Consider the following 18,850-nt stretch of genomic DNA (forward strand, 5'->3'; position numbering starts at 1 on the left):
ATTCATTTATCAGCTCATGTTAAGTATAACTTAATTAAAAAAAAAACCAATAGCATAGAAATTGAGTATTAAAATGAAATGGATGACCACACCCTCCTTATGGGCAACCATGAAGTATTGTGGAGAGAACACTGAACAACTGAACCAGAGTTACACTATCTAAAATTGAATTCCATTTCTACATCCATCTGAGCTATATGACTTTTAGGCAGATTTCTTATGTCTCTATTATTGCCCCTGTGGATGGAATTAATATCTACCATCATAATTTCTCAGGGTTCTTTTGAGGATGAAATAAGGCAATATATGTATAACTGTTTTTGTCAAATGCTTTATAAACGTAAAGTAGTAAAGTTGATTACAAATAGGTTGTGTAGTAGAGCCTGGTCCCCTGGGTTGTGAGTAATGTGGTTGGTGTTGGTTTATAAGTAGCACCTCTGGTGCCCTTTCCTACCTTTCATTGATTTGAAGCATACCTGCTCCTTAATTAACAAGACTTACAGTGAAAAATGGCTCCTGTTCTGAAACATGTTTTGAATGTATGGCCTAGAATTATAGTATATTTTAGTGAGCATCATAAGGTGATGTGAGCATCATCTTATAGATGATATACCCCAGGGGGAGTTTAACCTCAGCATTGCAAGAGACTTGAAAATAGGCATAGAACTTGACGGTATTGTTTTAAGATTTAACAATTATGTGTTTTTGTGGTGTTTTGGTTTTTTTTGTAGACCAAGGATTCTTTAATAAATCAAGTTTTATGTACTGTTCTTCAGCTATAGTAAAAAATTAAAGTATGTCTTTGTTTCTTTTGCAGGGTCATCTTTCTGAAGGATTGGTTACTAAATGGTACAGATCTCCACGCCTTTTACTTTCTCCCAATAATTATACTAAAGCCATTGACATGTGGGCTGCAGGCTGCATCTTTGCTGAAATGCTGACTGGTAAAACCCTCTTTGCAGGTTAGAAATTTAAAATATATGGGTAAAAATTCCCAAGAGAAATAATTTTGCATATATCTATGAAGAAAGATTTATAACAATTTATTATAGTCTAGAATATTAAAATGTAAAATGGTGTTTTTAATATTTAAAAAAATTGAGGAAACTTATTTACATATTCACTGAATTGTTCACTCAGGAAATTTAGTCAGAATTCTAGTGTTCTTTTATATATATTCTTTTTTAAAAGATTTATTTATTTATTTACTTTTAGAAAGAGGGAAGGGAGGGAGAAAGAGAGGGAAACAAATATCAATGTGGGGTTGTTTCTCTTGAGCCTCCCACTGGGTACCTGGCCCCAAATCCCAGGCATGTGCCCTGACTGGGAATCGAATCAGCAACCTTTGGTTTGCAGGCTGGCACTCAATCCACTGAGCTACGCCAGCCAGGGCTACATATTATTTCTTAAACGTAATTTTATGTTTCATTGCTCCATAATACTTGGTAATCTCTGTTAAATGGTATGTAAGTGAGTTTGCCTTGTGCTGTCAGTTTCTGTCACTTCCTGGTGAAACTTTTTAGCTAGTATTAAAAACCTAGTAATTCCTTCTTTGTCTGCCATGCCCAGTCATCTCTGTTGCTTGAGCTGCCATTTCCTCTTGTTTGGAATTTAGCAAGTAATTTTTTGCTGAGTTTAGTGCTGTGAGGGAGTCGGAAGTATAAGAGAGGGAATTTAGTCAAAAGGGGAAGAAGTGAACAATCCATGAAAAACACCAACCTATATCATACGGCAAAGTACGAGTCTGTATAAAATTACCTAATACAGCCTATAAGAGTTGCAAACTTAGTGACGCTACATCTGTGATAGCTGGAACAGAAGAGATGAAGGAGTCAGGATTTTTCACTACATAGGAATAGTGAAGAATTTTAGTAGGTGAAAAGAGAGAAAAAAGTAGTATCTCTTTAAGGGTATCTGTGTAAATAAGAGCATGAGCCTGGTATGCTTATGAATTAGCAAAGTTTGATGAAAGCAAGGCATCAAAAAATAATGAAGCTACTTATATCTGGTTAAGATGGACTGGAACACTTAGAAAGTAGGCAGAAGAGTTTCCATTTGAAAAACTTAGAAATAGTAAGGTACTGAAGATAGTTTTATTGAAGTGAGGTAATGGTGATTTAGGTCTCTTCCTCTCTTCTGACATTATTTTTTTTCCTTTCTCTAACCAATCTTAGAGTGGCCTTCCCAAAACTCCCAGTTTGTGCCAAGGGCAGAAAGAAGGGAATAGAACAGAGTCTGCTTACAAAAGGAGGGTTAATGAAAGAAAGATTAGTGTGTATAAGAGAGCATTGTTGAAGAAAGGATGGTACACATAAATGCTGTTAAATTTTTTAATACTGATTACTTGTTATAGCCCACAGCTTACATAACATTAACCAATCCTTTGTAATTTTCTCCTAAATTTATTTAAAATTTCTCTTATAATGTGTGATAATAATTGAATTTCATTGTAGAAAACTGAGAAAATACCAGTGATTACAAGATACTAAATTGTTAAGTGGATTGAATTTTTTCCAAGGTATAATAGTGTGATTAGAGGTTGTGGTCCTGATATTCCAGCACCTTTGGCATATATAAAGTGATTATTGTATTATTTGTTGTTGTGTGACAAATCACCTCAAAACTTAGTGGCTTAAACAACAGTTATTATTTCACAGTTTCCATGGGTCAAGAATTTGCAAGTGGCTTAGCCAGGTAGTTCTAGCTTAGATTTGTGTAGTGTAGATGGTGGTTGGGGCTACTCTCATTTGAAGCCTTGCCTGCGTAAGAGGCTCCACTTCTGGATAACTTACTCACATGGTGTTAGCAGGAGTCCTCAGTTCTCAACATGTGGGCTTCTACATGGGATTGTCTGTGTCTTCACAATATGACAACTGGTTTCCCGTAGAAGACTTAGTGATCCGGAAGAAAGAGCAAAGAAAGTTAACATCTTTTAAAAAATTGTGTCAAAATATAATTCACAGACTTCCAGTCAAGATGGAGGTGTAGGTAGACATGCTTCACCTCCTAGTGCAACCACGAAAAGAATTACAACTAAATCTCAAAACCAGTAACACCAAGAACTGTTAGAAAATAGAACTGTATGGAAGTCCAACAACCAAGGACTTAGAGGAGCCACATTCATCCAGATGGGTAGGAGGGGCACAGAAATGAGGAGACATGGTGTGGTGCGGGGAGGTGGTGGTGGCGGTTGAACAGGCCCAGGTCATCCCACATTCATGTGTGGTGGATAAAAATCAGGAGTGATTCCTTAGGAGTGAGTGTTCCCAGCCCCAGGCCAGACCACACAGCTCAGGGTTTCAGTGCCAGGAAGATAAATCCCCATAACTTCTGACTGTAAAAACAGTCAGAATCCCCATAGGGGTTGAGATGGTGGAAAAAAACTGCCAGATTTTTAGGAAACTCTGCTTAAAGGGCTCACATGGTCTTAAAACGTATGCAGTCCCACCCACTCTGGGATTCAATACCAGGGCAACAGATGGAAGGGTGCCAGTCATATATGGACAGTGAATCAAGTAACTGGAAATGGGGTGAGTGCCAGGCAAACCCCTGGAACCAAGTAGCAGCACAGTCCCCTCTCTGAGCCCTCCCTCCACAGAGAGCCACAAAGCTGTGAAACAGATTGCCCCATCCTGGCAATTACCTAAGGCTTCGTCTCACAGAATTTACAGGTGCCTTTTACAGGGAGTCAAAGCAATTCTACCTAATACACAGAAACAAACACAGGGAGGCTGCCAAATTGAGGAGACAAAGAAATATGGCCCAAATGAAGGAACACAGCAAAACCCCAGGAAAAGAACTAAATGAAATGGAGATAGCCAACCTATCATATGCAGAGTTCAAAACACTGATGATCAGGATGCTCAAAAAACTCATTGAGTATGGCAACAACATAAAAAAGAAGTGAAGTTTATACTATGTGAAATTAAGAAAAATCTACAGGAAACCAACAGTGTAGGGAAGGAAGCCAGGATTCAAACTAATGATTTGGAACATAGGAAGAAATAAACATTCAACCAGAACAGAAAGGAGAAACAAGAATTAAAAACAAACAAACAAACAAAACACAAGGGTGTTATAAGAAGACTCTGGGACATCACCAAACAGGCCAGTATCCATATCATAGGGATGCCAGAAGGAGTAAAGGAAGAGCAAGAAATTGGGGAAAGAAAACTTCCCTAATGTGAAGGAAATAGACATGTCCAGGAAGCACAGAAAGACCCAAACAAGTTGGACCCAAAGAGGACCACACAAAGACACATCATAATTAAAATGCCAAAGGTCAAAGATAAAGAAAGAAACATAAAAACTAAGAAAAAAGCAGAGAGTTACCTATGAAGGAGTTCCCATAAGACTGTCAGCTGATTTCTCAAAAGAAACTTTGCAGGCAAGAACAAACTGGCAAGAAGTATTCAAAACGATGAAAAGCAAAGACCTACAACTTAGATTCATCTATCCAGCAAAGCTATCATTTAGAATGGAAGGGCATCAAAGTGCTTCCCAGACAAGGTAAAGCTAAAGGAGTTCACCGTTATCAAGCCATTATTACATGAAATGTTAAAGGAACTTACTTGAAAAAAAGAAGAGCTCTGGCTAGAGTGGCTCAGTGGATTAAGTGCCGGCCAGTGAACCAAAGGATCTATGGTTCGATTCCTAGTGAAGGCACATGCCTAGGTTGCGGGACATGTAAGAGGCAACCACACATTGATGTTTCTCACTCTTTTTTCTCCTTCCTTTCCCGTCTCTCTGAATATAAATAAAATCTTTTAAAAAGATCAAAACTGTGAACATTAAAAGGGCAACAAATTCACAACTATCAACAACTGACTCAAAACAAAACAAACTAAGCAAACAACCAGAGTAGGAACAGAATCGTAGGTATGGAGGTCATTGGAGAGTTTTCACCTAGGAGGGGGGAAGGGGGAGAATGGGGAAAAGCGGTGCAGGGATTAAAAAGCATAATTGGTAGGTACAAAACAGACGGGGATATTAAGAACAGTATAGGAAATGGAGAAGCCAAACAATTTACATGCACAGCCCATGGACATGAACTAAGGTGGGGGGTATAGCTGGAGGGAAAGGGGTACTGGGTGGAGGGGTGATACGGACTCTGACCAGTGGTGTCTTCAGGGTTGTGGATTTGACGAACAAATTCATATGGACTGCAGAAGTCCTATGGAGAAAAAGAAGCAGCATGGCCACTCTCTGAGTGAGCCCTTGCCTGGACAGGTTTTTATTGCTTTTCTGGGAGCATTACCTCAAGGAAGGTCTTCATTCATCATTGTCAGGCAGTAAGGATCAAACAGTAGATAACATTCAAAGAACTATGAAAGCTTATTCTGAGTCAGGGTCAGTTAGCTAAAGGGCCATAAAACTTTGGGAAACAAACTCATTTCGTTCTTGGACCTTATCAGAAAATTGAGGACATTCTTAGCAAAGCCGGTTTCACAGGATTTTATGCATTCTTTCTTAGGCCTGATTGCCCTGCGGAACTGCCATTTCCTGCCCAGGGCTGCACCGCCGTCCGTCATTGTTTCAGGCTTAAGTCAGGCAGGGGAAGTAAGGCAGCCAAGAGATTAGGAGACCTTGCAGACAGAATGAGGACTCAAGCTATATCAAAGCCAAGGGGCAAGGATCCATCACTCCCTTTTCCTATAGCCTCCCCAACTTCTTCCCTGAGAACCCCTTTGCAACTGTGCCTGTCTTAGGTCGTCCCTCCCTTGAGGAATCTTACCTGTCATTGGCTAACTGGTCATCCTCCTGGGGCCAGGCAGGGTGAAGTAAAGTGGGCAGAGGCAGCGCCCCTGCCTGGGAAATAAGCTTTGTCTCCTTAGTGGCTTATGGTCCCAAGGTCTCTACTCAGCCTTAGCCATGGGGGCGGGGCGGGGGGGGGTTACAGCTCCTGAAACCAGTCAGGGCAATTCCCAGCAGAGGGGGACAGAGGGAAAAATTGGGACAACTGTAATAGCATAATCAATAATACATACTTTAAAAAAGTTATAGTTCACATACCATACAATTTACCCACTTAAAATATACAGTTCAGTATTTTTAAAGTATAGTCACAGGGTCTTATAACCATCTAATTCTAGAACATTTTTTCCCTTCTAAAAGATACCTTGTAACATTAGCAGTGTCATATGATAACTCTGCTTAACTTTTTGAAGAAATGCCAGACTATTTTCCAAAGCAGTTGTACCATTCCCATTAGCAATTATGAGTTCCAGTTTCTCCACATTCTCACCAACACTTAATTAAAGTATAGTCTGTCCTATTTTCTGCCTTTTTGGATGTGAGGTAGTGATAAGAAGTAGTATTTCATTGTGGTTTTGACATGCATTTCCCTAATGACTAATGATGTTGAGCATATGTTTATTGGCCATACCTACTTTGGAGAAATAATCTATCCAGATCCATTGACTACTTTTTAATTGGGTTATCTTTTATAATTGAGGTGTAAGGGTTCTTTACATATACTGGATATAGATCACTTACCAAATACATGGTTTGCACATATTTTCTCCCATTCTACATGTTATCTTTTCATTTTCTTTATTGTGTCTTTTGAGACAGAAGATTTTAACTCTGATTAAGTCCAGTTTATCTGTATGTTTGGCATTTTGGGGTCACTTCTGCTTTTGGTGTCATATCTGTGAAACTATTGCCTAATCTCTAAGAGTTTTATAGTTTTAGCATTTACTTATTTAAATTGATCTTAGAGAGAGAGGAAAGGAGATGGGATGGGGGGGAGAGAGAAAGTGAAACATTTGTTGTTCCACTTACTCACACATTCATTGGTTGCTTCCTGTATGTGCCCTGACCAGAGATCAAACCTGCAACCTTGGCATACTGGGACTACACTCTAACCAACTGAGCTGCCCAGACAGGGCTGTAGTTTTAGCTTTTAAATTTAGGTCTGTGATCCATTGTAAATTAATTTTTATGCATGGTGTGAGGTAAGGGTTCAACCCCATTCTTTTACATGTTAATTAGCTAGATATTCCAGCACCATTTGTGCAAAATATTATTCTTTCTTCATTGAATTGTTCTGTCTTGTCAAAAATTAGTTGGCCATGAATGCAAAATATCTTTTTGTGACCTAGACTTAAAAGCAGCACATTGTCACTTCAGCTTTATTTGGTGTTAGAAGCAAGTCACTAAGTACACCTTACACACAAGGGGGGTGGGATTGTATTCCACCGTTGGAAGGGAAGAGTATCAAAGCATTTGTGGACATATTTTAAAGCTACCAGAATAATATTGTATCAAGAAAACAAAAATTTAATTTGTTTCATTTAGAATCATTAGATCATGCTCCGAGCTGTGTGTAATGAGGTCAGAATTTACTGCTGTATTGATTATACAAAGGTGGTGTGTTTTTTAATGTTAATTTGGCATATTCAGACTGCTTATGTATAGCAATGAAAAATTAGATTAAAAAACCCATCTTTGAGAAACAATTTTGATTGTAAACCCATGTAAACTTGAAACATTTAATGGAATTGTGAAATTATCTAAAAGTTCCAGTTGTAGTTTCCTTCTAATGCTCTATTGGATTTGTGAACATTCAATAAAAATAGCATGAGGGAGATCTAAGTGTTTTAGGTATAGGCCTCAAATGAACAGATCAACAAATGGCAAGTACTAAGCATTCATTGGAAATCTGTATTTTTAACCTGTAGATAGTGTCCTAGTCTTATTTTTTTTTTTTTTGGTTCAACTTAATATATCCATTGGATGTCTAATAGGTTCTCAAATTTCACTTTCCCAAAACTGAACTGATATTTCTCCCTCATACTTTTTCTTTTTGCTGTCTTCCTCATCATAGCAAATCAAAACCACTTTTTAGTTGCTCAAACCAAAATCTTGGCATTGTCCTTCACCTTTATTAGTACAGATCCTGTGAGCTTTTTCTTCAAAATATTCCCAGAATCTAACTGCTTATTATCTTTATCACTACACCCCTTCCTCCAGTTCAGTCAGCCATTAATGTCTTCCGTGGTCTAATGCAGGACCATCTAACTTGCTTTCCTGCTTCAATATTTGCTATCTGTAGTCTAGTTACCACATAGCAACTATAGTAGTTCTCTGAAAACAAATCAGATCGTGTAATTTCCCTGCTCAGACTCTGTAATGGCTTCCTGTCCAATTCAGGATAAAGCAGACCCTTTGTATTCTGGTGCCACAGTAACCTCACCCCTGTTATTTCCCCCCAGCCATCTATTTCAGCTACACTTGCCTGATTGTTTCTTAGACATGCCAAGCCTACTATCTCCTCAGGGCCTTTGGCCTTTTCCCTGTCTTTCTGGAATTCCCTTCCTCTACATGAATGTATGGTGTGTTCCCTAATTTCCTTAACTTCCAGCTTCTCAGGGAGGTATTCCTTGATCATCTTCAATGTATTCACAATCCTACCCCCAACAAGCCTCCTTCCCCCTTAGCTTACTCTATTTTTCTTCATAGCATTTGTTACCATGTGACATAAATATTTATAGTTATTATCTGTTTTCCTCCACTAGGTTATAAGCTTGAAGGTAGGGACTTGGTCTGTTTTGTTTCACAGCTATCTTCTAAAGTGCTGGCTTATAATAGGCACTCAAGAAAAATTTGAATGTTGAATGAATTTCCAGAAATTAGTGAAAAAGGAAAGTGAGTGGGTTTTCTTTCTTTTTTTCTTTTTGTGTCATCCATTTAGCCTAAAGGTTCCTCTTTTATTTCTTTAATAGTGGTCTTGAAATACTGAGCCTGATACATAATGATAAAACTTTTTTGTTTCAACCTATTTTTTCGATGATGAAATCAAGTCATCACTGTGTTAAGTATTCCCAAAGTTTTAGCCAGTTAGATAGTGGTACAGCTAACACTAGAACACAAGTCGCTTGAGTCACAATTCATTGATTTTTTTCACTACTTTGTGATACTGTAATATGAGACCAGACTTCAAGAGTCAGTTTCTTAAAGAAACAAAGAGCTAAAACTAAATATATTACTAAGTAGAAATTGAAATAGATAAGCCTTTTGAGAAGATTGATGATATTCTAAACAATGAAATCTGCTAACTAATGATTCAGTTAAAACCATTTACCCCCCAGTGGTCATTACAATATTTAAGTTAATTTCTTATAGCTTTAGACTGTGTTTATTGTTTGTTTATATTCTCTTTGTTGTTCCCTTTTTTAATATCATTCAGGTGCACATGAACTTGAACAGATGCAGCTAATTTTAGAATCTATTCCTGTTGTACATGAGGAAGATCGTCAGGAGCTTCTCAGCGTAATTCCAGTTTACATTAGAAACGACATGACTGAGCCACACAAACCTTTAACTCAGCTGCTTCCAGGAATTAGTCGAGAAGGTATTGTGACTCAAGAATAACCATCACGAATTGGGGGGTGGGAGTGCGTATAACTAAGCAGGATCTGTGTAGGAAGCTTCAGCTTTTTATCCTTAGATACATGGCTTTCTCCTGAATAGTCTTTAGATACTTAAGGTATACCTAACACTTAAACTCTCACTGTCCCTTTTTTTGGCCTGGCATTTAGACTGGTATCTATTTCTTTGCTCCTTTAAATAATTTTCCAGATTGCAAAAGTTTATTCCTCTTTCTTGGTTCTAACTCCATTTACTTTTCCAGCTTATACCTCTGGTTATCTACCATTAGGTGAGCATATTGAATAACTGGCACTCACTAAGCTGGAATGAAGTTCTGTGAGGGTTATGTGATAAGTAAATGTGGGTATGAGTAAGAATGTGATTTAGATATGAAGAGTGAATTTAGTTGGGTGGTGAGGCAGGGGAGCAAAGCCTTAGGACAAGGAGAAGGTGGAGGAATAAGCAAACTCCATAATGAGCAAACACATTATGTAAGCGTTTGTGGATTGGTATTAGGAGTATTCGGTGCCAAAGTGAGAGTTTGTGTAAGCTCAAAAGTAGTAGGAACTTGGAGAGAATCAAAAAATTGTTAACCACGAAAGCAATTAATTTCATGTCTCAATAGTGACATATTTTTAGATTTGATATTATAAATAAGATATGAAAGTCTTTAACTCTTGTAGTAATCTGTAATATTTTTTCAGGAAGAACCCTAGATATGAAAAATATCTTTTTAAAAAGTTGATTGTGTCTTACATCTTTAAGAATTACTCTGTAGTAAGGTACATCAATGTCAGGATTGTATAATTCTGTCATGAATCAAAATGTTAGGGATATATAGTTTCCTAAACATCTTAAACTTTCTCTGAATTATATACCCATTACTCATATCACCAACTCTGATCATTCTCTGTGGTTCAGGTGAGTATGTGTCAAAGTGTTTTAAAGTAGCAAATGTTTTGAGAAGTAGGCACTAGATGGCAAAATCATGTTCACATGGTCTTTCCTCCCTACTCAAATATACTTGGAATTCCTTTAGTAAATGCTTAAATATAAAGGAATTGGCTGTATTTAATTTCGACAGGCTGTAGGCTTCCTTTTAAATAGTGTTACATTCTTACCCAGTCTTCCAGTCTGTCTTCACAGTCAGATTCCATTGCTGGCTCTCATGCTCTTATCCCTGTAGCCACTCTGGTGACATCCCTGTTCGTACAGGGATGACTGTAACTGAACAGTAGCCACATAGCACTTGACCATGCCTCAGAGTTTTCTGTGGGAGCTCTTTAAAAATTCAGGCTATTAAATTAGAATCCAGAGATGGGGTAGGGAGCAGGGCGACTATCTTATGTTTTTAAAACCCTCTACAGGTAATGGCACTGCTTAGAGATAAGTGGTTAGGCTCTGGAGTAAGTCATTGGTTCTCTTACTCTGTCTAATCAAAAGAGACACGCTAGAAATATAAGACTTGGCTGTTGGAGCATTTGCAATCTGGCTAAATTTGCATCTTTTTTTCCTACCCTCATTAGGGTGGGGACCTGTCTCAGTCACCTATAAAACAACCTGAAAATTAGGCTTATGGTAGGATTCATTCATAATGTGTTGAATGGCTGTCTTTGATAATGGATCCATTAAGTTAATTGTGCAAAGATCCTTGTTATTCACAAGTGGCTGAGCTGTGTTCACAAGTGCAATGCAGAGTGTTTAAAGTTTCTGAGGCTAAAGATTTACTTCATAGATATGCTCCATATGAATGAACACATTAAGACTGGGAACCCTTCTCTGGTTAATGGCTTTAGTTGAATAATACCCTCTTTTTCATTTTTCTCCATACTTATCTCTCATCCTCCGTTTCTCTATAGTTAACCATATACTCCTACATCTTAGCACACTTCAACACCATTGTTACAGATTTCCTCCAGAGCAGTGCTGTTCTATGGAACTACCTACATGATGTAAACGTGCTATGTATGCATACACTTGGAAGCTCAGCCTGCCTAATTTCTTTCTTATGTCTTCCTCTTTTCTTTTTTAAAGATTTTATTTATTTATTTTTAGAGAAGGGAAGGGAGGAAGAGAGGGAGAGAAACATTGACGTGTGGTTGCCTCTCATGCTCCCTACTGGGGGTCATGGCCTGCAACTCAGGCATGTACCCTGACTAGGAATCGAACCTGCAACCCTTTAGTTCTCAGGCGGGCACTCAATCCACTGAGCCACACCAGGGCTTTTTTTTTTTTTTTTTTTTAAGATTTTATTTATTAATTTTTAGAGAGAGGGGAAGGGAGAAAGAGAGGGAGAGAAACGTCAGTGTATGGGGCTTATTTCTTCCTCTTTTTATTTGCTGCCTACAGTTCCCAAATATTAGGTATTTTACAATACATTCCTCTTGTGTAGTTGACTTTATCTCCTCCTCTGTTCTGAGAATGGTGTTGTGCAGAGTCACCATCCATAACTCTATGCCTAGAGTCTCTTTTGCCTTGAGACATGTGGGCCCTGGACTAATTAAGATTGATTTTTTTTTTTTTCCAGGAGAACCAAGAATAGCTTGATATAGTTGTGAAATGACCTCCTAGATTAGAATAATATAATAGAGGGGAGTGGGGAAAGAGCGGGGAGCACAGGAAGGAATCTCAGCCATGAGTACACCTCAGGGGTACTCACCCCTGAGGGGCATGAGTACCAATGAGCCTTAGGCTTTTCCTGTGTAGTCTTCTTTTAAATTTTTTTTTTTGAGAGAGAGAGATTTGATAATCCACTTACTTACGCATTCATTGATTGATTCTTATATGTGCCTTAACTGGGTAACCCCTAACCTTGGCCTATTGGGATGATGCTGTAACCAACTGAGTTGCCCGGCCAGGGCCTCTTTAGTCTTTATTGGACTCATTTGAGGGTTGAATGAGATAATGTAATAGGGTCTTTTCCGTAGTACAGCTTAGTTTTTAGAGAGAAGGACTATCTTCTCCTTTGAGACAGAAGGTAAGGATAAGAGGATGTGTTACAGACCATAGTGAAGAAGGAGGAATGGAGATTAATATGAAATCAGTTTATCTGTTGAGAATGATAGAGGAGATTGAGAGCGTAAAGGGATGATGTGAAATATTGCTGAGCACAATAGCAAAGGCCAAATTGAAATTGCATAGTATGAATTGGTAGTGAGCCAGATATATGTGCTTTTCTATCTTGTTTTCATCAGTACTATATGGCTAGGGAGGAAAGTAGATGGTGGAAATGATTCAGAATTGAAGATTGGTCGAAGTCGTATGGCATAGGAATGTGTGGTGGAAGGGCAGTCTTTAGGCTGGTGATAGATAGTGTGGTTCAGGCTGGGGAAGGAGCTTAGCAGATCTAACAAACGGTGTTGTTGGGAAGAATTGGGTGTATGGTAGTTCCACCAGGGCCCTAAAATGATCGGGTGCATTGTGTGATATGCTGGCATGAGATTGGTGTGAGCAGAGATCAACAAGTTAGTATAATAGACAATGAGGTGAGGTTACGACAGGGGAAAGTCTTTTTATTAAGCACTAGATACTATGTTTTCAAATTTTTATACCTTATAAGATGTCTATATATCTATTTTATACATGAAGAAACTGAAGTTCAGCAAATTCAAGTAATTTAGTAATTCAGTGAAATTAGTGAGTTGTGAAGCTGATACTAGGACCTATGTATTAGGTTGAGCCACATGGAATTGCTGTTATTTGACTATTTTTAACTAACAAAAATGGTAGTTTCATATGGTTCAAATTAATATATTCCTCTTCTTTTATAATTGGCCATAAAAATGAGATTGGGGTACATTTCAAATTTTTGCTAGGTTTATTGAATAAATGTCTTCTCTTTTTAATCTGTAAATCAGGTGAACTAGTTTTATTTCTCTGATAAACTTATATTAACTTACCTTTTAATTTTGGAGTCCTTTTGTTTTCCTTTACAGGTTGGTGGACCTTCAGTATAGTTAAGGAGTTTTATCTGTTTCCCTTTACAGCACTGGATTTCCTGGAACAAATTTTGACGTTTAGCCCCATGGATCGGTTGACAGCAGAAGAGGCACTTTCCCATCCTTACATGAGCATCTATTCTTTTCCAATGGATGAGCCAATTTCCAGTCATCCTTTTCATATTGAAGATGAAGTTGATGATATTTTGCTTATGGATGAAACTCATAGCCACATTTATAATTGGGAAAGGTAAATTAATCCTAAGTTAGAAAAAATATTAATTTTTTTAATAAACCACAATACAATGATTTTTATTTTTAAATTATATATAACACAGTGTAGAATTCTTTAAAATTTAGTAAACATCTCTTTGGGTTTCTGCTAAACTTATCTTTAAATAGTAGACATTGTGGAATTTAACTATTTAATAGTTACTAGTTAGGATATACATAGTAGGAAAAGCTAAATGCTAATTTAAAAACATTTTCAAAGCAATTAAGACATTTAGTTAATAAAATTATATGATCCTTTAAATGTGGAGGTTGAAAGTTGAGTGTGAACCATTTTCAACTATAGCTTTTGTGAACGTTACAGTTTTTTTAAGATGTTGGATGAAAAGACTCAATCTTATGTAATAGGGTATCTCCATAATTGTCTCAAGTTTTTTACACAAAGATTATTATGTCTTAAATATAAATTATCATGATATATTCAAATGTTTTTTCTCATGACAAAATAAGTTTTGAGATCCTTAACTTAGGCTCAGTGTAAGGATCTTTTTTAGTCTGACCAGTATAAAACATCAAAATGGATAATATACATTTTAGTTAAAGAATTCCTTAGCCTTCTTTTAGGATTCCTAAATTTTTAGGGAAGTTTGGATATAATTCTGCTTCAAAGTGAGGGGGTAGCATATAATAATGAATCAATATTATTTAAATCTTAAGGTGATTTTGATGTTTAGCCAGGTTTGGGAATCACTAATGACAATCTTAAAAACTTTAGGATTTTATATATTTCTGTGTTTAAAAATAAAAGGTAGATGATTGCCAATTAATAATTAAAGAAGTAGTTAATGTTGAAATTAGTTTACCCATTGCATTTTTTAAAAATATTTTATTTACTTTTGGAGAGGGAGAAAGAGAGGGAGAGAAACATCAGTGTGTGGTTACTTCTTGTGCACTCCCTACTTGGGACCTGGCCCACAACCCAGGTGTGTGCCCTGACTGGAAATCTAACAGGCAACCCTTTGGTTCACAGGCCGGCACTCAGTCCACTGAGCTACACCAGCCAGGGCAACCCATTGCATTTTTTTTCCTCCTAAAATGTGGAGGTATTTGTGAATATGTTTATATACATCTGCCAACCTTTTTTTTTTTCTTCTGCATGAACATTTCTACTCTGTACATACAGTTCTTTCCATACATACCCAAATGTTTTTTTTAATCTGTACTTTTAAAAAAATATGTTGATTTTTTAGAGAGAGGAGAGGATGGAAGAGAGACAGACATTGATTTTTGTTGTTCCAGTTATTGTGCATTCATTGGTTGATTCTGAATGTGCCCTGACCAGGGAATTGAACCCACAACCCTGACGTAAGGGGATGACACTCTAACCAACTGAGCTACCTGGCCAGGGCTCTTCATTTTCTATCATACTTAAGTTATCTAATCTCTTTATGGTTTCCTCCTTCCCATCTCCCAGCCATTTCATGTATGTGTCTCCATCTGCCTCTACCTGGGCATGGCATGGTCACCTTGCTGTGAGGTATCAGGAGACGATAATGCATTCAGTAACACATATATATATATGGAGAGTTTTTGTTTTTGTTTTTTTCCAATTTGTTAGTGATGAGTTCCAGGAAGTCTTCCTCTAAGTCTAGTATGGCTATTACCAGTGGAGTGAAAATCTATAGGAGACCTGATTAAGATTAGAGATCTGCATTTTGTGGCCATAAAATGTTTTATGTCTGTGTGAAATTGTGTTAGAATTAAACTAGAAAGATGCCAGCCATTCAGATGTTTTGCAGTTGTGTTTGAGGTGGATAAAAAAATAGAACAGAGAAAAAAGGAAATAAGTTTGAAATGATAGTTGGTCTCATTTAAGAATAGAGGACTCCACCTGGCTGGTGTAGATCAGTGGATTGAGCGCGGGCTTCAAACCAAAGCATCGCAGGTTCGATTCCCAGTCAGGGCACATGCCTGGGTTGCAGGCCATGGCCCCCAGCAACCACACATTGATGTTTCTCTCTTTCTCCCTCCCTTCCCTCTCTAAAAACAAATAAATAAAATAAAAAATTCATAATGGTAATCTTTAAAAAAATAGAGGACTCCAGAGTTTTATTATTACATCATTGGTAATTACTAAGTATTGCCTCATATTGTTATGTTGTTCTATATGGTTACAGATATTACCTATTTATTAAGATTATAAGTTCCTAGAGGGCAGGGAAGGCTCATGACTTAGGCTCCTATTATCCCCTGATAGGCCTACCCTAGTGCTTGTACAAGGCACTCAGTGAATTTGGAAATGAAATTAGATACCTGGACTAACAGTAATATATTGGCTTTTTTCTTTCAGGTATCATGATTGTCAATTTTCAGAGCATGATTGGCCTATACATAACAACTTTGATGTTGATGAAGTTCAGCGTGACCCAAGAGCTTTGTCTGATGTCACCGAAGAAGAAGAAGTACAAGTTGATCCGCGAAAATATTTGGATGGAGAGCGTGAAAAGTATTTGGAGGATCCTGCTTTTGATACCAATTACTCTACTGAGCCTTGTTGGCAGTACCCAGATCATCATGAAAACAAATACTGTGATCTGGAGTGTAGCCATACTTGTAACTACAAAATGAGGTCATCATCATATTTAGATAACTTAGTTTGGAGAGAGAGTGAAGTTAACCATTACTATGAACCCAAGCTTATTATAGACCTTTCCAATTGGAAAGAACAGAGCAAAGAAAAATCTGATAAGAAAGGCAAGTCAAAATGTGAAAGGAATGGGTTGGTTAAAGCCCAGATAGCTCTAGAGGAAGCATCACAGCAACTGGCTGAAAAAGAAAGGGAAAAGAACCAGGGATTTGACTTTGATTCTTTTATTGCAGGAACTATTCAGCTTAGTTCACAACATGAGCCTACTGATGTTGTTGATAAATTAAATGACTTGAATAGCTCAGTGTCCCATCTAGAATTGAAAAGTTTGATATCGAAGTCAGTAAGTCAAGAAAAACAGGAAAAGGGAATGGCAAATTTGGCTCAGTTAGAAGCCTTGTACCAATCTTCTTGGGATAGCCAGTTTGTGGGTAGTGGGGATGACTGTTTTCTCATAAATCAGTTTTGTTGTGAGGTAAGGAAGGATGAACAGATTGAGAAGGAAAACACTTACACCAGTTACTTGGACAAGTTCTTCAGTAGGAAAGAAGATACTGAAATGCTAGAAACTGAGCCTGTAGAAGACGGGAAGCTTGGGGAGAGAGGAAATGAGGAAGGATTTCTGAGTAACAGTGGTGAGTTCCTCTTTAACAAGCAGCTTGAGTCCATAGGCATCCCACAGTTTCACAGTCCAGTTGGGTCACCACTTAAGTCAATACAGGCCACATTAACACCTTCTGCTATGAAATCTTCCCCTCAGATTGCTCATAAAACATACAGCAGCATTCTGAAACATCTGAACTAAAACACTCAGCAGACATTTCTCTTTGTATTCTTCATGAAATGTGTTTGTCTTTTATATTACTAGTGTTTAAGTCATTTTTTTTTACTTGAATCAGGTGGTGTCATTTAGAAAGGATTTTATTAGTTCTTGGTTTTTAAAATCCAGACTTTTTTCTACATGTGAGATGGTTTTCATTTTAACTGGCATGTCGTTTGCACACAAAAATAAAGAATAGAGCAAAATAATGCAATGCAGGAGGAGACAAAAAAATGCACTAGACAAGTAAAAAACATTCTCTCATAGAACAGTGATCTGTTTTACAGGAAACAAAAATCTTGCCTTGAAATTTACACAGTGAGTCTGTACATAATTGCATGAAAATATCTATTTTTTTCCTAAAACATTTTTCATTCATGAGTATTTTCAAGTTTTTCATACTGTACACATTTCTTAAAACACATGATACCAGCAGCAACTGAAAATGAATGCCGAATTTGGTACACATGTGTTATCTACCTCAAGGTAACAAAAGTATGTGGCAAAACATATACCACCCCTAGTGCTTCGCAATATGCACTTCTCTTTAGCCAGCGTCTATTGTAGTAAACTGTTCTTAAGATTCACTCACCATTTATAAATGTTCTGGTATGCATTCTTTATAGTGAGGTGTTACTACATCACATCTTATTTATTTTAGCAAATCAGTATATTTTCTGTATTAAATTATAAAAAGTCAACTTAGTTTTTGAGATTTATTTGCAAATACACTTTTTCCATTTGGCACTATGGTTTGTTGCCTACTTAGCTGAATATATAATGTCAGCTTATTCTAAGGCTGTCCACGTACTTAATTCACTTAAGTATTCATTTTAAGTAAAGTGCTCACTGTGTATAGGAATTTGTATTTTGGAGGTGCTTGATCTATCTACAAAGAAAAATTAGGAATTACTTTATTATAAAATGCTCCTAGAAGTCTTAATTGTGTTTATTTTTAAAAAAGAACTGTAATGTTAGACTTGTGTGCATGAAAGTAATTAAGGTACATCATTATTGTAGTTTAAAAGTTGTACACGATAAGACATATTTTGTTTTTACTGTATGTTTTTACTGAATGATCTATTCCCATCCCAAGGCAAGCATGAATAAAATTAGGTTAAATGTAGCATGTGGCATTGGAGTTTCTTAGAATTTGTTTCATCCATTTTATTTTATTGAATACTGTTTGTATCTTTGGTTATCCTGTTTGAAGAAAAAGGACAAATAAAACCTGGCCAGCAAATATGGCTCCTGTATAACTCCTTAGATAATTAAAATTACCTGCTAGAATGAAAATTACTGGCAGAATCTTTGTCTAGTTCCACGTTAGAGCATTTTGAATTGTGGCTATAGTTTAAACTATATTAGGCTAAAAGGCTTAAAAGAAAAAGGATTTTTGTTTCCATGCAATTCTTTTGCTGATGTAAACCTTCACATAATTAAGTGGAATGAAGGCTGTGTAGTCATGTGCAGAACCAGAGGGGGATATGTTCTGAGAAACGTGTCATGGGTGATTTTGTTGTGCAAACTCAGAGTTCCATCACACAAGCCTAGATGGTGTGGCCTAGTGCACATCCAGGCTGTAAGGTGTACCATTGTCTTGTACATGCTCTGTCGCTGACTGAAATGTTAGTGGCACATGCCTGTGTATTTAAAAACTTAAGGTGTGTGTGGACGCTTTGAACTACACAGAGGAACCTCCTTTAAATGTATTTGTTTTACGTCTGTCTTTTGCTCAAGAACTTACCCTTTTACCTATCTAAATATAAAACCATTCTTCTTTCACCTCACTTTTCTGTCTCCCACCTGTGTTTTGTACAGAGCCATTTCTAGTAACACCTG

At 37.2% G+C, this 18,850-nt stretch overlaps 1 protein-coding gene across 4 annotated transcripts in view; it reads left to right on the top strand.

The window, feature by feature from the left end:
• MAPK6 (mitogen-activated protein kinase 6) overlaps positions 1 to 18,264 on the top strand; it is a 41,024-nt gene extending 22,760 nt beyond the window's left edge. For all 4 annotated transcript variants that reach the window (XM_045822963.1, XM_045822962.1, XM_045822964.1 and 1 more), the window contains 4 exons: positions 818 to 962; positions 9,191 to 9,355; positions 13,359 to 13,560; positions 15,892 to 18,264. In XM_045822963.1, coding sequence (XP_045678919.1) covers positions 818 to 962; positions 9,191 to 9,355; positions 13,359 to 13,560; positions 15,892 to 16,993 — 1,614 coding nt within the window. In that variant the 3' untranslated portion in view covers positions 16,994 to 18,264. The remainder of the gene's footprint in view (positions 1 to 817; positions 963 to 9,190; positions 9,356 to 13,358; positions 13,561 to 15,891) is intronic.
• The last annotated feature ends 586 nt before the right edge of the window (positions 18,265 to 18,850 follow it).

The sequence above is a fragment of the Phyllostomus hastatus genome, unplaced genomic scaffold, assembly GCF_019186645.2.
Source record: "Phyllostomus hastatus isolate PE091 unplaced genomic scaffold, TTU_PhHast_1.1 phas_scaffold_501, whole genome shotgun sequence".
Classification (NCBI taxonomy): Eukaryota; Metazoa; Chordata; class Mammalia; order Chiroptera; family Phyllostomidae; genus Phyllostomus; species Phyllostomus hastatus.